This window comes from Topomyia yanbarensis, chromosome 3 (assembly GCF_030247195.1).
Source record: "Topomyia yanbarensis strain Yona2022 chromosome 3, ASM3024719v1, whole genome shotgun sequence".
Taxonomy (NCBI): Eukaryota; Metazoa; Arthropoda; class Insecta; order Diptera; family Culicidae; genus Topomyia; species Topomyia yanbarensis.
This window is the reverse complement of record NC_080672.1, coordinates 182,845,741-182,870,661: the sequence shown is the minus strand read 5'-3', so window position 1 is coordinate 182,870,661 and position 24,921 is coordinate 182,845,741. Positions and strand designations below refer to the sequence as shown.

The following is a 24,921-nucleotide window of genomic DNA, read 5'->3' as shown; positions in this document are numbered from 1 at the left end:
TTCGTAGGATATGTTCACAATATTATTCTGCAACTTTTTAAGTAGAATATTTTGTTGTTGGACTAAAGTAGAATACCCGAGCAAAAAAAAATTTTTCAAAAAAAATTTTTAGAGGGTCGATGTCTTCGACAAAGTTGTAGAATATTATTTTTTGAATAACTTCTTCTAAGATACTACAGACATCAGACCTCAAATTTGAGGCAAAATTGTTGTTTTTTGAAAATATTATCAAAAAATCAGTTTCTCAATATTTCCATGCTAAAAACCATAATTGATTAATTTAATATGTTCTACAAACTTGCAGGTAACACTAAAATACAACTTTTTGTTGAAGGAACTAATAACCTAATATCAATATTTTGGCTTCTAAAACTATTTTTCATATAAATTTACTCTATTTTCATCAAAGATTTCTGTTTTTAGGTGCACTTTTGTGCAGCCAAACTTTGGCTATTCCGATACTCTATTATTCGTAGAATAAAATTAATACTACATAGAAACAGGATATAGTTGGACGCGTTATTTGGGTGACCATTCATGGACGAAGGGTTTATAACATAAAATGTGCTTATATTATTTTTAATTTATATACATTATTAGCTATGAACAAAATCTTATATTTTGCACGCACTTACAAGCATGTAGAAAATATTGAGTTGATCATTTAAGATTACAATATGGAAAAGTGAAAAAATAATATAAATTTTGAATTTAAACTGCCAAAGTACAACGATTTCGGATTGAAAAATAAATCCACAGTATCTGTAAGGTATTTTTAATAAAAATGTTCGAAATTGAATATTATACAACTTTGCTGAAGTCCTCAACCATCTAAAAAAATAGAAATGATTCAATTATATTGTGAATATTTTTCCACACACTTAGGTTCTATAATATCTAAGGCTTCAAATAGATATTATTCTACTTTTATGAATAATAGAACTAATCTTATTGGTTAAACTAAAGTAGAAATCCCGAACTAAATAAATCAAATTTGGTTTAAATGATTGAAGTCTTCTGTAAAGTTGTCAAATATTGTATTTGGAACAATTCTGTTGAAAATACCATTTATTTATTTTTTGGGCCGAAATCGTTGTTCTTTGGCAGTTTAAATTCAAAATTTATATTATTTTTTCACTTTTCCATATTGTAATCTTAATTGATCAACTCAATATTTTCTACATGCTTGTAAGTGCGTGCAAAATATAAGATTTTGTTCATAGCTAATAATGTATATAAATTAAAAATAATATAAGCACATTTTATGTTATAAACCCTTCGTCCATGAATGGTCACCCAAATAACGCGTCCAACTATATCCTGTTTCTATGTAGTATTAATTTTATTCTACGAATAATAGAGTATCGGAATAGCCAAAGTTTGGCTGCACAAAAGTGCACCTAAAAACAGAAATCTTTGATGAAAATAGAGTAAATTTAAATGAAAAATAGTTTTAGAAGCCAAAATATTGATTTTAAGTTATTAGTTCCTTCAACAAAAAGTTGTATTTTAGTTTTACCTGCAAGTTTGTAGAACATATTAAAATAATCAAATAAGGTTTTTAGCATGGAAATATCGAAAAACTGATTTTTTGATCATATTTTCAAAAAACAACAATTTTGCCACAAATTTGAGGTCTGATGTCTGTGGTATCTTAGAAGAAGTTATTCAAAACATAATATTCTACAACTTTGTCGAAGACATCGACTCTCTAAAACAATTTTTTGAAAATTTTTTTTTTGCTCAGGTACTCTACTTTAGTCCAACAACAAAATATTCTATTTAAAAAGTTGCAGAATAATATTGTGAACATATCATACGAAGAAATGCTAGCTCTAAAATGACATCTAAGGCCTCAAATAGGTTTTGTCCTACCTTTTTTGGATTGGTCCCACTGTGCGTCGTGAACAGTTTCATCAGCGAACACCGATTTCACGCTCATCTGGCAGTTTACAGTTTGTCAGAATGCAATTTGGTATTCGAAGGTGAACATTCACCGTGAACAGCGATGACATTTATATTCACCACTCCGCATCAATTCCGCCCATCGTCGCGTTTACACTACCGGTGAACAAGTGAAATATCCACTGCGAACATATTTCACCGTGGAATATTTAAAATGATCGAGGAATATATTATTGCATTGATTCTATTATATCGAATAATTGTGCATGGTTTCGATAAGTATATTAATGTACTATCGTTTAGTTCCAGTTTCATCAATTTCTATGTACTAATAAGTGAGATATTAGAAAAAAACAACTTTGTGCGCATCGAGTTCACGTTCACTTTCACCGAGGTTGTAAATAGGACTTTATGTAAACAAACTAAAGTGAACCTCTCGGTGGAGAACGTTGCATGGTAATGTTTAACCTCACTTTTTTGACAGTTCAAAGAGATTGTTTACATGATCTTGGAATTTTTGTTGATTCGATCATAGTATGAGAAACTTGGTTTGGTTCGCTGCCAAATATTAACACTTTCCCAACAAGGTCGCTCAGCTGTATTTTTTAATTGATGTCGGCATCATACATTGTTCCGTTAAATTTAACATTTTTACTTTTCTTGTACATGATTCATTGAAGAAGCAAGGAATTTCTAGCCAAACATTTGAAAAAGGCCTACTGCCAAATGCAAACAAATCGAATTTTGATGTTCTCTATTAAAATCCTGGGACAGAACCTGTGGATTGATGTTTTCTTTTTCTTTTTTTGTTCATTTTATCTCTTGTCTTGCATAGCCACTCTTTCTTCCTCACATATTTGAAATGGACTGGCTACATTTGACAGTCCCCCCTGACTGCATTTGACGGTTCCCTTTGGCTGCATTTGACAGCTCCCCCTGGCTACAATTGACATTAGGTTTTTTCGTATCCACACGTTCCGTCCCAGTTAAAAACTATCTATCTGGCCATGTACATAAACATAACGCAACAATGGATTATGAAGAATTTTGATAATGATTTTATAACAAATTATAAAAGAGCCCGGCTGATATAAAAGTCCCAACTAGCAATACACTTATTATAAAATGATTATAAAGGATTATTGTAACTGATTCCAAAAGGATTATAAAGGCAGTGAAATACGTACTCAATGAATTAAGGGGTGTGTCTGATGTAAACAATATGCGCAATCAAAATAAAACAGTATTCAATTTTTAAATAGAATTATAATGAATTCGACCAAAACTTCTTTTGCCTTTTTCTCATTTTCAAATGTTTGGGTAGAATTTAGATTAATTTATCGTTGTTGCGATCAATTTCGTTTGGTTTGTTTTGTTCACAATGTTAGTCGCCGAGCATTTTGGTGATCTATGGCAATTGATGACCTTTACACCCCATACTAGGTCCGCTCCTGTTGCAGCTGTTTCGCGCTGTCCGGCACCGAGTCAACCGATGGTCCAACCTGCGCTGCACTCGTCTGTCGCTATGTCAATGGCAGGGACTTGGATTAAAGGCCAAAATTTCAGCTACGGTTGGTGGTGTTGCTGCAATCGGTTTGCCTTCGGCCACGTTGGACATTTGGCTAACGGGAATATTCAGCGATTCCGATTCGAAGGAAGCAGCGCCAGTAGCAGACTGCTTCGGTTCAGCAATACGCTCCGGTATCGGACGAAGCTAACACTCCGACAGGACGAAGGTTTCAACGAGGGGCTCAGGCATAAGTAGCAGAGTCCTTGCACTTCCTGCTTGTCGAGTGAACAATTCCGACGTAACCACTGCCGCTCTCGCCAAGTTTGATCACCGTAATAAGTGCGACGTCAGCGGTATAGTGCCAGGATTAGTCAAGAACAGTGCCAGGACTGACTTGCCAACAGCTACAAGATTAAATAGCAATGCGTTTTTAAAGTGACCATAGTATAACGTAGAGGCTTTAGCCAGATGATTTATTCAGCAGAATAAGATAGCAAAATTACCCAAAACATAAGACCTGGCTGCCGAAGTGAATACACACACATTATCACCTACAGAGGCAAGCAATATTGGAACGCAGCGAAATTCCTCACAATGAATTGATCTCGTTAGGTGAAATTCCAGGAAGTACAATTTTCATAGCACAATTTAGTCGACCGAAATTGTAGTCCTCAGTCGAGAGAAAGACTGATAGAGTAGCAGCAGCTAGGAATTTTCTTTCGAAAGCTAGCAGCGGTTTCGTGTATCCTGCGCTAAGTAGAGAGCGTTAAGACAGATCTCCGAAACATGTCAAGTGCTATCAGATGAGAAAAAACGTCGCATCTATGACCAGTACGACAAGGACGGTTTGCTGACCAACGGTTCCGTCCGGTACCACCATAACACACGGCACCGGTGACACATATATATTCACAACATACTAATTACTTATCCTTCCGAAAAAGTAAATAAATTGACTATGCAATTTATCATTCGCTGCCTAGTTATTTCCTGCCAATTTGAACAAGACAGCAGTTGCAGAAAGCTTTATTGCGGTGCAAAAATGATGGCAACTCGGGATATAATATAAATATAATATAAATTTACATATGAATAAATTTACATATAATTTCTCCTCCCTGATATTCTTCCAGAATGTATAATGCTCTGCATTCTTATCACTCCTATCAAATCCTTCTTACTCCTTATCGTCAGTGCCGAGCACTGTTTTGCATTTGCCGGCTAAATCAACGACTATGCGATAATCGTCAATCGACGAAACTTTTGCTGTAATGGAACTTGAACACGAATAATAAATAATTGTTCCTTTCGAAAGCGATAACCTTGTTGTCCTCATGTTTGCAGCTATCATATGTTGATAGGCATTCTGACCAATGGAAACGTTTTTCGGTATGGGCATTGAACGATCATTTCAACAACTTATCATCGACCGAATTCGTTACCTATAAAGTTCAGGTAAACTTCACCACCTAAAAATCATCTCAACTATTCGATTCCCTTCGGGCCCGAGGAAGATCACCCAATGTCCCGGTCCGAGATGTACTAGCAAGCCGCGATATTCTCTACATGTCCCTTATATACACGTTCCTCAAAACCATCAATATCCAAATTTAAATGCCCCTATATTTTCTCTTATCATTCCCAGAAGTGCCCTCTTCCGCCTAGCGTACCCCAACGATGGTTTGATACGACTCCAAGTCGAGACAAAACATTTGTCTAATGAACCAACAACACGAGATCTACAGTACAACATCACACGCGCAACGCGGTGTGTTTCCGATCCGTATCTGAGCCGTACTACGAAATCGTCTGGAGGAACCCCTGTCGTACATCCGTTCGAATCTGTAATCCTGGCCGTTGATTCCTGATGCCGGAAACTGAAAATTTAAATCCCCCCCCCCCCGTTCAGCCTTGTCCACCCTCTCTCCCATGTCTCTGATACACAGATGTATGACTTCACCCCTTCTCCCCTTGAATATCTTCCCAAAACTTATGTGCCCCCTATCTTCTAGTTTTAGTTGATCAATCCGTTCGAATCTGTAATTATTAATAATTATTAAAAAAAATGTGTGCACTGATATTTGGCACTATTTCAAGCACCGGAACAGCTTTGGGTAGTGTTAATAAACTTCCACCGACAGTGGAAATATGAAGGTCTTTCTCATAGTTGAAGCGCAGCTAAAATTTTGACAAATTTGTGTATGTATTCCACTTATATATATATATATATATATATATATATATATATATATATATATATATATATATATATATATATATATATATATATATATATATATATATATATATATATATATATATATATATATATATATATATATATATATATATATATATATATATATATATATATATATATATATATATATATATATATATATATATATATATATATATATATATATATATATATATATATATATATATATATATATATATATATATATATATATATATATATATATATATATATATATATATATATATATATATATATATATATATATATATATATATATATATATATATATATATATATATATATATATATATATATATATATATATATATATATATATATATATATATATATATATATATATATATATATATATATATATATATAAATTTATCTTACACTGCAAATTCGACTGTTTGCTGTCACTCCCCAATCAGACGGCAAGTGGCGAAAATCAATCCATTTCGTTCTTAGTTGCGGATCAGTTATTTATCGTAATGATTTTTACAAAATAAAACTAAACCCTTTCGATTTAAATTTTAAAAGCAGCAAATTAACTTCTAACTTAAGCGTTCGGGTTAAGTCATTTGAAATTTAACTAAAAATAAAAGGTTGCCAAAATTTAAAAAAGACCAATGATTGACCCAATGTTGCCAATCCTCTTTACGCAACTCTGCTATGACAAAATATTTGCACTGCATAGCCGGTTGAGGTGCATTTCGTGAGAAAATAAACCAAATTCCTTTGGAATGACTTAGCATCTGTAGTTATAAATGAGCTGTAAGAAATCTTATTTAACATTTCTATCCCCGTTAAAAAGAATAGGCGCTGAATTATTACAAGATGAAAACAAAATATTCTGCGCTGAAAAGCATTTGTTAGGTATTTCGCAGCCCCCTGCTAGGCAGCCATTTTGTCCTAGCCAACATCTGCCTTTGTTAAAATCAAAACAACCCAATGCTATTGCACGGGCGACGTGGGCCTAGATGCAGCTAGGCCCATCATATGTTGACTACTGTCAAAGTCGGTATATCTCCATAGCGGATGACAGGAGTGACACCCTCCTGGTATTTCGTGATAAAAACCTATTTGTTCCGAGCGAGTTGTTACGTATTACGCGGGTTTAATAGATGTTAATTTTCCTTATGGGAAAGCATGGTAAAATATTCTGTGTATTGGTGAATTTGTCGTTGGAAATAAATTAGTTTGTGTGAGGCAGATGTGAAGCGGGTATTCTGATGATGAGCGAAAATTATTAAAAGCACCCGAAGCTCAGATCAGGATAACGATATTCGTGAGAATGTGTGTGTGTGTGTGAAAGGGAGCGTTGTTCTTGTTTCGTATTTATATAAGTTGTGATAGAGCGAGCAAGAGCAAGCTTCCTACAAGCGAGAATTATTAGAAGCACCCGAGCTTCGAATCGGACGCGATAACGATGGAGGTGCGAATGTGTGCGTGTATGTAGGTATGAGTTGCAAAGATAGACGAGTGAAAAATTTTGAGCGACGTCTAGCATTCACTCGAACACGTTTGACGCGACAAGTAGCAATCGCTATGGAGAGCTCATACAGTTCAACAAAAATTCACGACACCCTTCATTTAAGAATAAGATTGTGAGAATCGAGTTAGCAATATATGAGAAACAGGTGTGAACCTAGTTTTGGGACTTGGCCATTTCCTGGAATTTCTGGAATCCTCAACAGTTCTCAATGTAGTCAAAGATACTTTGATTTGCAATTAGTGATCTGGACTAGAGTCTGTATACAATATTGAGTCCCGTACAAAGGAATGCGCAACACTGCGTAGAATACAGACTATTTATTTTTTCTGGCAGCCGGAATATTTGCAGTAACTTTGAGTGACTTTGATCAAATCACAAAATAAATTCATACTGAATGAAAAATTAAGCAACCTTATCGTGGCAAATGGAACATCCCAGCGATAACCATTTCAAATATTATTTCATCTGATTTATTGAATGCTATTTAATCAATGAATAACGTGTTTAAATTTATTCAAAGAATTTGAGTCAACGCAGGACTCAGGTTATTTTAAGCGGATTTTTCTCGGATAAACTTGACACTCGAATGGAACAGTAACAAAACCATGTCACTGTGACAGAATAATAATAACCATTTGCCTTGAAGTCCAATGTTATACTATAATACCAAAACAAGACTTTTAAAGTAACTAGGGTTGGCTATGTGTTGATTTTTTTAATGTTGTTTAACAAATCATTTTGTTCTACGAATTTAACATTTAATGCTAATTTACTGAATCATTGTTTGTTGGAAAATGAAATTAATTGTTACTTGAAATTTTAGTGTAAATTTATTGCAAGAACACTGCTTGAATAACGTCCAACTGCTCTTCAATTTAAAGATAACTTGAAGTTGCTTTCTTTATCATAGTTCATATCTGAATTTCCTTCATAATGTTATAAGTTGGACGATATAAAATGGTTAATGAACTTAACCGAAGGCATCCGTAAATCGAACAAATCAAATCAGATCAGATCAAAAAACGTAGGGGAACTGTGGGTAAGACGGACAGGTGAGGTAAGACGGACACATGGTTATTTTAGGCATATAACATATAAAGATCAATTGTATTATATGAGTACCCTCTTTTTATGGATATCCTTGAATTATGAAGCACTCTGTAGGCCTTGAATATTGTTAAACGCGAAAAATTTAAGCAAACATTGACAATCAGTAGTGTATCTTCGAGCGGATGTAATTTTTACGTATCTGATTTTAAGGTTTATCGAGGAAAAAATCAATTTTCTCGCGGATTTTTTTTTATTTCGATAATTTAACTTTTAAACGACATCTTCGTGGAAAATAACAGGTATGTTTATATACGAGTAAATAAGTGCAAGCGTTTAAAAAATATGTGTACTGGTGGGGCAAGACGGCCAGTCTTGATTAATTCTATTGATTCATCCTTATATGAATGTCTCGCGTGTAGAAACGAAATTCTAGCAGCCAAACGTGGAGAACCATTCTGTTAGCTGAGGTCTCACATGTAGTAGACCGCAAGATGTACGTTAATGTGACCGAGGCTGAATACGAAATTCCTAGGACCTGGAAAAGGTAGACGACATTGTGCAGGTCCCATATTCTGGTTGTGTGTACTCGAGGAACTGATGTTACCAATTGCGTATTTAATATGTAACTTTCCAGTTTTATATAAATGATTGTGACTGATCATTGGATCTGATTGTATAGCCCTCTTTATGACAACGAAAAAAAAAATGATATTAGAAAATACAACTTTTAATCGAACACTAAAACGTTATTTTTCACCTCGAATTGAACATATATATTAAGAAGAACCACAAACTACCCAAAACATCCGTTAGAAACAGTATAACAGATATTTCTTTGTTTTCTATTTCTTTCAAAAAAGATATTTGTTGATTTTTGTAACACAATCCCTCTGGGCACTCGAAAGCCAACATATGGAGCTACAGCATAGTGTATTACATGTTGACAAAAACATGTTTTACTATGTTTTATTTGAGTATATCCTTAACATGTCCGTCTTACCCCCAGTTCCCCTATAATGAACAGATGGAAGAAAAAGTAAACCAGGTGGTACCAAATATAGTCTTGGTCTAAAATGTCTTCCTTATATCAGGTGGATCTTGTGGAGTTGAAGTATTCTGAAGATTTTTGACAATAGCGTGTTCGATAACTCAGAACGTAATCTAGTGTACCATATTGCAGGATACAGTCTTAAGAGGGCTGGATGTTGTTGGCTCGAATCAAAACTTGTCGAAAGTAAACAAAGTTCATTTCATATCGTCAAACTGGCGCCCAGGTGGTGAAATCGTCTATAGAGAACAGTTGCGCAAAGAGTGAAGTCAAAAAAAGCCTACCTATCGAGCACAATTGGAATACATCCCATATACCTCTGCAGCAAAGTTGGATTCTAATTTTGCTCGACAGGTAGACTTTTTTCGGCTTCACTTTCTGCACACTCTTTGCGTACCTTTATACTAGGGCCTTTAGATGAACATATCGTCAATTGACATTTCGACGAGTTTTGATTCGAGCCAATAATATGGGCCTCTTAAGAGTGTCCCGAAAAACTATACTGTTTGTGAGGTATGCTTTACACCATGTATTAGTACGACCCCATTTTAAAACAATTTACAAAGTATACTATACTTAAAGATTTTAGTGGGGAAGCACGTATGTAACAGAAGTTGTTTATTCGTTTTTTATCACGCTGGAGAGAATATTTCGAGACGTCACGAGTCTCGTCACTTGTAATGAAAACGTTTCATCAAACCTGGCAACACTCATGAAATCACTTACCATAACGTTACAAAACGCTCTATTATCTAATTGCGAATATTATGACATTCTTCTTCAAAGATATTGAAGAAGAATGTCATAATATTCGCAATTAGATAATAAAGCGTTTTGTAACGTTCCGTTTGTGAATTTATCAACTATACAAAACCTGTTTTAATCCACCTAGTGGTGCAATTGTGTCCTTCTTATTTGTCCAAACTACGATTCCATGGCTGGTTATGTTCAATACAATTATGAAAATGTATATTACATATTCAGTACGATTTGCACATACATACAATGGATCGACAGCCAATCATGAGATCAGAGTTAAAAATAATCGAAGCTCTTTTTTCACGGCTGAAAATGAACCTGATGCGACTCGCGGTTACTAGAAAAAATATCCATGTTATTCATTCAGTTGAATATCGTACAACATATTCATTTCACTAATTATCTAGGATTTTTTTTAAATGCCGGTAAAGCATATGAAACAGCAATCATAATCGTTTACATTGTGCCAGGGTCTACTTCGATGCGTTTGATTCGTTGCTGCACGGTCGCTTCGTGTAATAATCGGAGATGAATGAAAATCTGTCTGGATGAATGGGCGGTTTGTTCGTTTGACGTTTTCAGCTGCGTCACTGAATATTGAACATGAATGCGGCTGAATATGATCAATTTTCATTCCATGAATTTGAATATTTTTTACCCTGCTTGTGATATTATGTGTCGACACTAAAACATCGCTTGAAATCAGCGGCGAATCAAGGAGGAAGATTCGGGGGGTCCGGACCCTGCCGAAAATTTTCAACCGGTTAAGAATTTTTAATCTAGTTTTAATTTTAAAGTAGCAACCCCTCCTTGCATACCCCTACCTAAGCCTTTATAGGCCAAAAAATTTTTGGCCGGGATTAGGTGGACGATTTTTAGAGTGATTGCATAACCTTTCTATATGAGGCAGTCCAAAAAAGTCAATTTTCGTCAAAAATTTTCTTTCGAGATTTTTCGATCTCAACGTTTCATGCAAATTCGATTTTAAAATTTTCCCTTACTCCCCCCTTCGAGAATTTTTCATTTCAGTTTATATGGGAATTTGCTGTGTGGTCGCACTCTTCAACCCGTAACTCCGGAACCGGAAGTTCAATCAATAAAAAAAATCAATGACAGCGGACGAACTGAGTCGAATGGCATATGACACACGGCCCTCCGGGATGGGATTAGGTTGACGATTTTTAGAGTGATTGCATAACCTTTCTATATGAGAAAGGCAAAAAAGGGAAAATAAGCCTGATAGTCGTTCAATGGCACTGTAGAGGTTCGGTGAATCAATTAAAATGTGCATTCATCACGTTCTTGTTAACTTGCTAATTTTTGTAAGCAATATAAGAAATGAGAAAAGGTAAATATATAAACAAATAGTTTTTCACTCCTATTTTTGTAATTTTTTCCAGCCAATAACAATACTCCCCTTGCGAGCACGCATGAGGGCATAGCTAAAGAAGTATGTTTGTTTAGTTTACACGATAGGTAGCCGGTGACATGTTCGATTGGTAGATTTGGCTTCATTCTGTGCGAGCCTTTATATAAGTAAACAACGCCTTTGATCTGGACCAACAATATCAAGCAATTTAAAACTTATTTTAATTAGTTTTGCGTCATTTAGATATAAGTATTGCATCGGTTTGTATGGGAATTTCGCATGTTACCACATACTTCATCCTGTAACACGGGAACCAGAACTTCGATTCCAATTAAATTTAATAACAGTCAATAGGGATGCTGTAGCTTTCATTTGAGACTAAATTTGAAAAAATAGAGTCAGACATTTCTAAGAAGCAGATGTGAATTCACTTAAGGAACTAAGCCACTTTCTTGAAGCTTCCGGTTTCGCCGAAGGTGCCCAAAGTGGTCAATGTTGGTTTGATTGGGAACCAGTGAGCTGAAACCATAAATTCAAGCAATTTAGAACACATTTTATAAGTTTTTGCATCTTTTAGATAACATGCTGATTGCTGATACCAATTCATATGGAAATTTCATGCGCGATCGCACTCTTCAACCCGTTACTACGGAACCGGAAGTCGGAATTGAATGAAATTCAACAGCAGCCTATGGTAACGTTGTACCTTTCATTTGAGACTAAGTTTGAGAAAATCGGTTCGTCCATCTCCGAGCAACCGATGTGCATATTTTTGGTCACACACATACATACATACATACACATAGACATTTGCCGAACTCGATGAACTGAGTCGAATGGTATAAAAAACTCAGCTCTCCGCACCTCGATTAAAATGTTGGTTTTCAGACTGATTGCATAGCCTTTCTATAGGAGAAAGGCAAAAATTGTTTTTATACATAACTCCTGTACTCTTCAAGCCATCTATTCTAGGTGGATTGTAATAGACTAAAACTAAAATATGCTCAGTTTTTTGTTGTAAACTACTTTCTTCCAGAGCAAATTTAGAAATTATTCAACATTACAGATGTTTTGTAAAATAGCTACAAATACCACCACCATGGCAGTTACTATCATTTCTGATCACCTCATAGCTATCGATGGCGATAATAGAATTTGTAATCACCATCCATGTTTCTGTCATGCATATTATGTCGGCTTTACTCTTCTTATTAATGAACGAACGATGAAGTTTATGAGCGTCATCGGCGAAGATGAAACCAGAGAATTGCGGGAAGACAGTGATTTCCCTGCATTCCCGATGGTTCCTCCGGGCCTCGATTAAAAAGTTGGATTTCAGAGTTGTCGTAACTGTACACTAGGAGGAGGAACACAGCAAAATCTTATCCCGAAAAGCAACTTGTAAGAAAACGCGTGTTTGCTCTCGGGCCGTTACTTTATTTCTCACTCATCAGTAGTGCAGGGAATCATCATGGTTGTCGCAAGGTAGTTCGTAGATATTAGGTTGGCTAACAATTTAAGGGCATCTCCATGACAACTCTCCTCCCCTAGCAAATGGAATTCATATACAATGCATAGTAATAGTAACTTACATATAAAATATTTTCATTAAAGGTTCAATATATTGGGCGGTCGAATTACTCGACCTGATTTTCTTGGCGATTGTTGATAGTCAGTCTGGTTGGGTTGACCTGTGTTGGCAGTCCTTGAACCGGACTCTGCTTCGGCAATTCTTTTCTCTGTTACTCCTACGGCTTCTGATGGCGGTTGATTCGGAACCATCACAGTAGTCGCTCGTACGTTTTGCGTCGTACTGGTCGTCGCTGTCAGCTCTGGATCAAGATTATCTGTTTGCACGGTTTCAGCAGGAACATCCTTGAAAACAACTGGTACATCTCTTCGGTTCGGCAGAGTTGGACCAACTTCTCGGAGCTGATCAATGTGCCGCTTCCATGTCCTGCCGTCGTCGAGACGAATGTAGTAATGTAATTTTCCCAGTTTCTCTGAAACCACACCAAACTTCCACTTTTCCTTATTGAGGTAGTCTCTCGCTGCAACTCTTGCTCCTTTGTTTCTACAACATTATCAGGCACCAGTGGCAGGGTGTATGGTCTTTCGATATACAAGGAGTATGTTGCACAATTCGGCATGAATCATACTTCTGTCGCACTGCAGACTCTTTAACTTCGCCTTGAACGTCTGAACAAATCGTTCGGCTTGCCCGTTGGTGGCTGGGTGATAAGGCGCCCCCATTTTGTGATAAACTCCATTCAACTTCAAAAATTTCTGGAACTCTTCAGAAGTAAATTGCACTCCACGGTCACTCACTATAACGGAAGGGATTACGTACGTTGTGAAATATTTTCTGCAGAGCTGATTGGTGGTTGTAGTGGTGATGTTGTTAATAATGCGCACCTCAAGCCATTTCGTGTAGGCATTCATAAGCACGATAAAGTAAGTGTTCTCAAACAGCCCTGCAAAATCCACATGTATGCGGTCAATGTAATCCGGCTAGGACATTTACACACAAACTCGGAGGAATGTAAACTCGTATTCCACGCATGATACAGCCTTTCTGAATTGTGAACTCATGTTGCTCCACAACGAAGCGTTCTTTAGGATCAACGATCTTTCATTTCCGTAGACCTTGCATTAGCACCTTCACAGTCTTGTCCACAGCGGTAGCCCTAGCGAGATCATCCACGGTTAGCGGCAGCGTTTCAGTCATAATGACCTCCATAAAATCCGTCTCTTCAATGAAGTTCGCTGGTGTTTTCTCCTTCAACGGCAAACGTGAGAAAGCGTTCGCATTGCCGTGTTGGTTCGTTGGTCTGAACTGTATCTTGTATTTGAATGATGCTAAGAATGTTGCATAATGTTGCATCCTCAGAGAAAACATTTTCGGTAGACCTTTCGTGTCCGAAAAAATCTGCTTCAACGGCTCGTTATCCGTCAGCAACGTAAATCTTCTTCCAAACAGATACTGGTAGAACCGGCGAACTGCAAATATTATCCCGCATGCTTCCCTATCTACCTGCTTGTAGGCTTGCTGCGTAGCGTTGAATGTCTGGGATGCGTACTGGATCGGTCTTTCTGCGCCATCCGGGTAAACATGATTCAGTACCGACCCGACTCCGTATGGTCAAGCATCGGTAGCAAGTACCAACGGCAGCGTTGGATCGTAGTGTACCAGAAATAAATTGGACTGCATCTCTTGCTTGACTTTGTTGAACGCCTCATCGCATTGTTTTGACCATACAAAACGCAGATCATTCTTCAGTAGATTATTAAGAGGGTACAAAGTCAAACTTAGGTTCGGCAAGAACCTTCGGTAGTAGTTCACTAACCCCACAAATGAACGAATTAGGTCCTTGTTTTCTGGAAATGGCATATTATGAATTGCCGTTATTGATCAGGTACCCACAGTACTCAATCTCGTTCACAAAAAATGACATTTCTCCAAGTTTATACGCATGTTGTAGGAACTAAGACGCTTCAGAACCTCTTCGAGCCTTTGCAGATGTATTTGATCATTCAGACCAGTAATTCGAATGTCATCTAGGAATACGGCTAAACCACGAATCCCATTCAGCACCTGCTCCATTAATCTTTGCCAAATAGCAGGTGCAGACGCAATGCCATACATCAAATGTGTAGGCTGGTAAAGACCCTTGTGTATATTGAGAGTTAACACCTCCCTATCACCCATCTCAAGCTCTAGCTGTAAGTACGCTTGAGTCAAATCGATCTTCGTAAACTTTTCACCACCAACATTAGCAAAAAGTTCTTCAATCGTCGGTAATGCGTGACTGTCTACCACCAGATTCGGGTTTACCGTAGCCTTGTAATCCCCACAAAGTCGCACTTTGTTGTTAGCCTTCGGAACTGGAACTATGGGTGTAGCCCATGCACTATGGTTGACTTTCACCAGGATACCATTGTTGACTAACTTGTCGAGCTCGTTCTCGACAACTGCTCGCAACGAAAACGGAACAGGTCTGGATTTTATGTAAACAGGATGTGTATTCGGCTTCAGGCACAGTTTGGCAGATAATCCTTTTATTTTCACAATTGACCCATCATAGAGTGTAGCATACTTCTCAACTAGCGTCTTAACAGCGGCAGGCATTGTTTGCAGTGGATTAGTAACAGTATCAATTTTGTTTACTTCAGTATATGGGTCATTCCATGCGAAGTGATCAAGGCACGTGTAATCGACCTCCACGGATTTGAACAAAATTTAGAGGAATTGTTCATCTAGGGCCAATATATAAAAACCCAAATTTTTGTGACAATTGAACCACCCCTCGGGTCATGGGAGCACCCCCCGTTTTGGCAAATTGTCAAAACCCTTGATTTTCTTTTGATCATATCTCCGGTTCTATTTACTCTAGAATCAAACTACAGGATGGCTTTTGAAGAAAATTGTTCAAGGAGTCTATAAAAAATATTATTTTTTGCCGACAGTGTTGCCAAGTATGCAATTTTATCAGTTAAATATTGAAAGTTAATTTTTCTCAAAATACGCATATTTTAATTTTGAAAATTTTAATGCCATCGCGTTCCCCAGACATTTTTACATAAAAAACACTTATCATCTCAATATAATATGAGCGCATCTTCAGATACACCGTTTTGAAGAGAAAAAACCGCAATTTCCCATATAAAATCGCAAGCGCACAACACTAAAAAACCAATTTGAGTATTCTGAGTTTAAACATAATTTTTCGTGAAGTAGACGAGAAATGATGAAAAACTACGTATTTGGTTTGCTTCTAGCAGATCAGGGTCGATTTTTATGACAGTTTGAAGATTTTCTCAATTTTGGCCAATAAAAATGGATTTTTATATGAGAAAATCGGAGTTTTTCCCTTCAAAACGGTATATCTCAGGATGCGCTCATATTATATTGGGATGATAAGTGTTTTTTATGTAAAAATGTCTGAGGAACGCGATGGCATTAAAATTTTCAAAATTAAAGTATACGTATTTTGAGAAAAATTAACTTTTAATATTTAACTGAAAAAATTGCATAGTTGGCAACACTGTCGGCAAAAAGTAATATTTTTTATAGTCTCCTTGAACAATTTTCTTCAAAAGCCATCTTGTGGTTTGATTCTAGATTCAATAGAACCGGAGATATGATCAAAAGAAAATCAAGGGTTTTGACAATTTGCCAAAACGGGGGGTGCTCCCATGACCCGAGGGGTGGCTCAATTGACACAAAAATTTGGGTTTTTATATATTGGCCCTAGATGAACAATTCCTCCAAATTTTGTTCAAATCCGTGAAGGTCGATTTCAAGTTTGCATCTTTTTTTGATCACTTCGCGTGGAATGACCCATATGCAATTTTATTCAGGTCAACTCGCATCGCCTTCATCCACTGACGGCCCAGCAACGGATGCTTCTTCACATTTGATACGTACAGGGGAAGTAACAAAGATTTTCCATCGTGAACAACCTTCACTTTCAACATTCCTTCAATCTGAATCATCGTATCGCAGAAACTTACTAATTGCATATCCGACGGCAGCAGAGCATCCGCAGCAAAATGCTTCTTCTTATCGTATGTGCTTATTATTGCAACAGGAGCACCAGTATCCACTTCAAATCGGATTTTAGACCCATTCACTTGAACATCCAGCCAGAACTTCGATGACGGGTTGGCCGCGATCTCCAATTTACACACTTCATCCAATGAAATCACTTCAGACTCGGCTTCAGACGCTTCCAACAAATTTGCCTCCGATTTTGCCTTCTGTTTATCTTGCTTGGCATTCTTCTTTTTTTAATGTACACCTTTTCCAGATGACCAGCAAGTTTACAAAAATTGCACACCGTGCGAATATGATAGCCCTTGTTGGCGTAGTGCCTGGAACTACCACAACGAAAACATTCCCCTTTGTTCTCTGAATCAGTTTTCTCACACTTCTTTTTATTAGCAATCGTACGTGGCCCCTGGGCCTGGGCATTCGGGTTATTTACTCGAGAATGTTAAACTAGATTCACTTCCGATCTCCCTTGTTTGGACTGGATTTCTCTTCCACCTTTGTTCGAGAGCTCCATCGAAACTGCAATCTCTCGAGCTCGCTCCATCGTCAGGTCCCGTACCTCCAACAACCTCCAACAAATTTTCTAAAATTTTCAGTGGTTCTGGGTTGCAATGCGCTTCCAGCAAACGCACAATTGCGTCATATGTCTGTTGTTGAGGTCTGTACGGTCACTGCAAGTTTATCGCTAATAATATCGTATGTTTCTCCTTCCATGTAGTGAAGCAACATGTATAACCTAACCTCATTCTGTACACCAAACAAAACAAATGCACCTTCCAGCCGCTCTACCCATCTCGACCACTTCATTTTGTGTCGGTCGAATGGATCGGTTATAAACGAAGTTGGCACGGCAGCTGGAACAATAGCAGCCGGAACATCCGGTGGCGGATTTACTTCAGCCATCACTTCAAATGTTCAAAACACCTCGTCGCCAATTTAACTGTCGTAACTGTACACTAGGAGGAGGAACGCAGCAGAATCTTATCCCGAAAAGCAACTTGTAAGAAAACGCGTGTTTGCTCTCGGGCAGTTACTTTATTTCTCACTCATCAATAGTGCAGGGAATCATCATGGTTGTCGCAAGGTAGTTCGTTGATATTAGGTAGGCTAACAATTTAAGGGCATCTCCATGACAAGAGTGATTGCATAGCTTTTCTATAGCAGAAAGGCAAAACGTATACGTGAACATTCTGTATGCTTCCCCCCTTTATGTGTGCCTGACAGTTGAATAGACAACTATTTATTTTTTTAGCCAGTTAGCTACCATAGACCAACATCAAGGAATTCAAAACAGATTTTTTAAATGCATATATGATTATTTTTCAGTGTGCTCTAAATATGCCGAAGCTCTCACTACTAATCGGCCACCCCACGTTATATTTGACACAACACTGACTGGTGTATCATCAGAAACTGTTAAATCTATAAGTTCAGCTCTTGGAATCCCTACTGTTTCGGCATCGTATGGACAAGAAGGTGATTTAAGACAATGGCGGTCTTTGTCGGCTGTGAAAAGCAATTATCTGTTGCAGGTATTTTGAATGTATGTTATGCAGCTTCCCATTGTAACTTTTTTTCTCTTTATCAATTGTAGATAATGCCGCCAACAGATATAATACCCGAAGTCATCAGATCAATAATCATATACATGAATATTACTAATGCTGCTATTTTATATGACGAATCTTTTGTAATGGACCATAAATATAAAGCTCTGCTTCAGAATATTCCCACTAGACATGTTATAACTTCGATTGGAAATGATAAGGACAGAGCAGAGCAAATTGAAAAACTGAGGAATCTCGATATCAACAACTTTTTCATTCTTGGATCATTTACGTCAATAAAAAAAGTACTAGGTAAATAAAATAAGTAGCACAAGACGTTGATGAATACATTAAAATGCATTGGTTGTATTGTATATCTCGAGGACGCGGCCGGCGGATAGTATGAGTAGTGCTCTGCCGTTCTACGCATTATTGTCGCATGTAACTTTTGGGGTATTTTCATGCTTTTTCATCAACCAGTTCCTATTCAGGTTTATTTTCAAAAAAACACATTCAAATCATATAGCTTGTTTGAAGAACCCGGGAAAATACCAAGTCTGTTTTGTTCATCATTCGTTATCGAGCACTCAGTCGAGATAGAAGTCTTGTTGTCGATCCGTACACTCTATAGCGACAAATAGTGTTATTCCGCGTTCAAGGCTATTCGCACACTCTACGCCTAGTTGAGGTTTCAGTATTTTTTCCCTTCTTTTGTGTTTCTGTTTCTGAGTACCGTTAGCCGGTCAGTGACTAGTGAAGCAGTGTTCTTCTAGTAAGCCGTCTAGATACCGTTACCTACACAAGTTAAGTATTAGTTTACGTTTCCCCTTCTTGGTTGTCTTAATAACGTGCACTGGGCAATAGGCCCGTGCAAAAATGACTTCCCCTGACGGCAGTTCATCTCAAGGTGAGATGGACGTCGAAACAAAATCGGCTCCCCGGCTCAAAGTACATCCGAGCTCGGCCACCGGGCCATTTGTGATCTTCTTTCGGACCAAAGAAAAAAAGTGTTTGAATCTGTTGCAGATTTCTCGAGTTCTGACAGATCGGTATTCGGCCGTGACAGAAATATCGAAAATTCGCCCTGATAAGCTTCGGGTGGTTATTAACAGTTCAATTCAGGCAAACGATATTGCTGGCTACGAGCCCTTTACGAAGGAGTACAGGGTGTATATTCCAGCTAGCAGGGTTGAAGTCAGTGGGGTCGTTTCCGATTCGAGTCTGAATTGCGAGGACCTGCTAAAATATGGGACTGGCTGTTTCAAAGAGCCTAATTTAGCCAGTTTAAGCCAGTGAAGATACTGGAATGCAAACGTTTGCATTCAGCATCAGTCGCAGCTGACGGCAAGAAAATATACGTCAACTCAGACTCTTATCGGGTGACCTTCGCCGGCTCTGCCCTACCCAATTACCTCCTCTTGGACAAGGTTCGTCTACCTGTTCGCCTCTTTGTGCCGCGGGTCATGAACTGTACTAATTGCAAACAATTGGGACACACAGCCTCCCAATGTAGCAAAAAATCCCGTTGTGGGAAATGCGGTGGGAATCATGCGGATGATTCCTGTGGTAGAGATGTCGAAAAGTGTCTCTACTGTGGGGGAAACCCACATGATCTCCCTTCATGTCCCGCGTACAAACAGCGCGAGGAGAATCTTGAGCGTTCTCTTCAGGGACGCTCTAAGCGATCTTTTTGCAGAAATGCTTAAGATAACTACGCCACCTGTCTCTACGAAAATCTATACCAACTTGTCTACTGACGAAGGCGACTGTGATGAACCCCAGAAGGGAACATCTTCTGCTGTGCCTAGAAGCAATAGAAAAAAGAGGAACATTTCTTCTCCCAAGTTTCGTCGTAAAGGCCAGAAGGTGGAGTTTAGGGGGGCCATCTTCATGGCCCCCCTAAACTAACTACTCAAGGAAGTACTGGTGCAAAACCGAAGCAAGTCGCTCCCGGTCTCAGTAACCTGAGCTCAGAAAAGGAGTTCCCAGCACTTCCAGGAACACCAAAAACCCCAAGTGTTCCCATATCTCAGCCAGAGAAAGAAAACAGCGCTGGTTTAATAAATTTCTCTGAAATTGTGGACCGGATTCTTACAGCTTTAAATATTTCTGACCCCCTTAAAAGCATCTTGATAAGCTTTCTCCCCGCAGTAAAAACATTCTTGATGCAGTTCACTGCGAAATGGCCCCTCCTTTCAGCGATTGTATCCTTCGATGACTAATTCATCGTACAAGGTCACGGATTTAATCACTGTCCTACAGTGGAATTTTGAAATGCGATGCATTTGCCCTATGCGAGACATGGCTCACTTCAGAAATAACACTACACTTCCACGGATTTAATATTATTCGCTTGGATCGAGAAGACTCTTACGGAGGAGTACTTTTGGGAATCAAAAAGTGCTATTCTTTCAATCGGATCGACCTCCCCTCGACACCAGACATTGAAGTTGTCGCTTGCCAAACCAGAATTAAAGGCAAAGACCTTTGCATAGCTTCCACCTACATCCCCCCTAGAGCCTCAGTTAGCCACCGACGGCTTTGCGATATTGCGGAACTCCTCCCCACACCGAGGCTAGTTTTAGGTGACTTCAACTCCCACGGCACGGCATGGGGTTGCCTTCATGACGATAATCGATCTACCCTACTCCATGAGCTTTGCGACAACTTCAATATGACTATTTTGAATACGGGTGAAATGACACGGATTCCTGCTCCTCCAGAGCGCGTCCGAGCGCCTTAGATCTGTCCCTCTGCTCGACATCGCTGCGGTTAGATTGCATGTGGAAGGTAGTCTCTGATCCCCACGGCAGCGACTATCTGCCAATCGTAATTAATATTGCTAACGGTTCAGGGCCACCGAATACAATCAATGTTTCGTATGACCTCACACGAGATATTGATTGGAAGAGCTACGCGTCCGCGATATCCGAAAAAGTAGAATCGACGCAAGAGCTTCCTCCGGAGGAAAAGTACGGGTTCCTGGCTGGCTTGATTCTCGATACCGCGATTCAAGCTCAGACTAAACGCGTCCCGAGCAAACGGAAAGTCCATAATACCCCCATGCTCATGGGGCTTGACATAGGTGTGTGAAATGGGTTCAACCCATGAAACCGCCATTCCCATGGTCCCAGATAAAACACCATATGTTGGTGTATTTATGGGTTATTGAGACCATTTTATGGTGTCTTGATGGTTGGGAATTTTGGCACGGACCATGTTCAAGGTCTTTTCAAGGGGCTGTGTGGTGTTTTAACGTATGAGTATTATTATCCATGGTGGTATAAAGAGTGCTCACACGTGTACGCGGAGAAGGCCGCTACGTATAAGACCTTCCGGGACGACGGACTGCCAGCTAGCTACCGACAGTACACGATGGCGGAAACGCGCATGAAGAGTTTGATGAAAGCCAAAAAACGTAGCTGCTGGCGCCGGTTCGTCGACGGACTAACGAGAGAAACATCGATGAGCACTCTTTGGAGTATGGCCCGGCGTCTACGAAACCGAAACAGTACTAACGAGAGCGTGGAATATTCAAACCGTTGGATATTCAATTTTGCCAAGAAGGTTTGTCCGGATTCCGCCCCGACACAAAAGATCTACCGCGCCGCGTCCCCTCACGATAACGCGAACGAAACACCGTTTTCGATGGTGGAGTTCTAACTTGCTATCTTGTCATGTAACAGGGCCAGACAGAATCAAATTTAACTTGTTAAAGAATCTGCCAGACTCTGCCAAGAGACTCTTGTTGAATTTATTTAATAAGTTTCTTGAGGGTTGTGGACTTTCACGCCATGAGGAATCAACCAGTGAAGCAATCAGCAACGGTCCTGAGTGCGTCTTACCTCTTTAGCGTCGATGATCCAAATGTGACGAGTAATGGCGGTACTTCCTGTTCTCGAATAATGTTGCCATGCATGGTCGACTATGTTATGTCGACCGCAAGTGTCATGGTGCTTAATGGTTAGGTTGCTGCCACACAATCATATACGGCAAGTCTACACTACACATCTCCCCCCTTCTCTAAAAAAAAATGTCACGATGTACGCAATAACAGCTTCACCATTTTACAAATTCGTAATATTGATAATACTACAACGTTTTGTTAATTTATTTTATGCGTGTGTCTACATATTAATTCAAGGAATCTAGCGCCTTTTTTATTCGCTCCTTACCGTTCCCTCGAGAAAAAAAAAACAATACGCACGCTGCGTCGGGTAGCCTACACTGAGAAACAAAAATATGCATAGTCAGCATACCCTCTATTCCCGTCTCTCTTCTTCTGCTGTGATTTTTATGCATTTTCATGCATATACTCCTAGTAAGCATTCAATGAGTGGATAGACCGAATATGTCCAATGCATTAAATTTACAGCAGAAGAAACGAGAGGCAGATGGAAAAGTATGCTATCGATGCATAGATAAAATTCTGTGTGTAGAATAAAGTTTCAATAGCCTACCGATCGCCAGCATTTACTTTAATCCGTCTAGCCGCCTTTTTCTTTATTGGGTAATGCCAAGCGTATTACCACTTGCTTAAATGTTCTCACCTTTCATTTTCCACTAAGGTCTCATCAAGTCTCACTCAACTCCGACACATAACAGCACAGCTCTATCTTACATGTTTGTCAAATATGTAATCTCCCTCTAAGAACGGTTGGTTTCAAAATCGTCCAATGAAGGACGTTCGTTGGACCAATTTGGACAACGTCGAAATAACCGTTCAACGAACGTCCATCGTTGGACCCGTGTTGAACGATTTTGAAACAATTTTTTGGACGTCTCAGTGGGCTGTCACAAATGACGGAACAACAAGGTGAAAAGTCAAATACAACGATGACAAATAACTTTTGAGCAAATTGTAGCAGTGTCAGGCAAGAGTATTTATTATTTATTAACATTCTTTTTCAGTCGCATTTTCCTTATGTTCCGTATTTCGTATCGATACGAGAAAATATAAAACGAGTTCCACATACCCAAATAACAAGTGATTAAATTGTTTACTATCAATAATTATCAGTTTGTGTCGTAGCCAAACCAATGTTTCAGGCAGATACACCATTACTGGAGTTATATTAAAAAAGAAAATGATACTTTCGACGAATCAAGTATCTAGACACCTGGAACGTTATGATTGAAATAATGTGGAGGTTTTACGGGAGCCCTATTCAATTATTTACCGCTGGATACCTAGGAGAACTTACGCAGAAAGTACCGAATAGTGATTATCTTGCATGGAAACCGAATTAGGATCAGTCCCAAAGGCTGAGCATAAACTACCGTGAGTGTTATATTGTTTCATACCAGTGTATAACTTACTGGTATTTCCCTTTTATTATATTTAGGAATTGTAGCGCACTAATTGATATGGCTACAGGAGATCTAAAAATCATTCGGGGTAGCATTACATGTAAAGCAAAACTGCTGGTGATAGTTTATTCATGTTTTAATTTCGGGTTTGATCTATTACTACAGATTGCACATAATCTTTGAGATACACTGGGGGTTTCCTTCCACGAGCCTTCCGGTCAGTTGTGTCAATCGAATTCGAAGACTCGTTACGCTTCTCAGCCACTGGTGATTTATTCTTTCGCCACTTGAACACCTTTTTTGTTTGCGTGACGTGTCGTTTCAGCACATGACCACTTCCATCGCTTAGAGTAAGACTCCCATTATTTTCTTCCATGACTGTATACTGAGTAGAGGAGAAACGTGATTCTCCCTTTCCACGAGTTTGGCGCTCTACTATCATCTGATCACCAGGTTTCACTCGACACGGGCGTGCACTACGACGTTCGTCTTCCCGTTTCTTGCCAGCCAACTTTGCTGCACGGTCCTTATCATTAAGCAGTTCATCGTTCACGGACACCTTCTGGTACTCTAAGAGTGGAAGTTTTCGTTTAATCTTCCGGCCACTCATAATCTCCTCTGGGGGTAGTTTTGTTATGCTATGCTCTGCAGCGTTATGCGCACGTACTGCTTCGCGCAACTCCTCGACGTAGTTGGTTTTATTAATAGTTGCACTAATCATTGCTTTATTGATGACCTTCATATAACCCTCAACGAGTCCATTTTGTTGAGGGAATAAAGGAGTAGAATAGACGGTTGTTATGCCACGTTCCGCACAGTAATTTTCATACTGTTCTCCATTAAAAGGAGGTCCGTTGTCCGTCTTGATAGTTTTTGGCATGCCTTCTCGATCAAAGATCTCTTCTAGGATTTTCACCGTATGATCAAAGCTCGTAGACTTGACAGGACGGGCGATAAGATACCGCGATCTATAATCCACAACTACAAGTATGGAAATACCTCCGAACTTAACGTATGGACCGTTGAAGTCCAACGCTATTGTTTACCAAACGGCTTTTGGGACGAAAACACGTTGCATAGGTGTGGGCTTTTCTGGTTTCCCATTAAC

General features: G+C 38.7%; 1 protein-coding gene across 3 annotated transcripts in view; it reads left to right on the top strand.

Annotated features, from left to right (window-relative positions):
- LOC131688618 (ionotropic receptor 25a) overlaps positions 1 to 24,921 on the top strand; it is an 800,747-nt gene that overhangs the window by 283,852 nt on the left and 491,974 nt on the right. For all 3 annotated transcript variants that reach the window (XM_058972999.1, XM_058973001.1, XM_058973000.1), the window contains 2 exons: positions 18,283 to 18,488; positions 18,551 to 18,815. In XM_058972999.1, the coding sequence (XP_058828982.1) occupies positions 18,283 to 18,488; positions 18,551 to 18,815 (471 nt within the window). The remainder of the gene's footprint in view (positions 1 to 18,282; positions 18,489 to 18,550; positions 18,816 to 24,921) is intronic.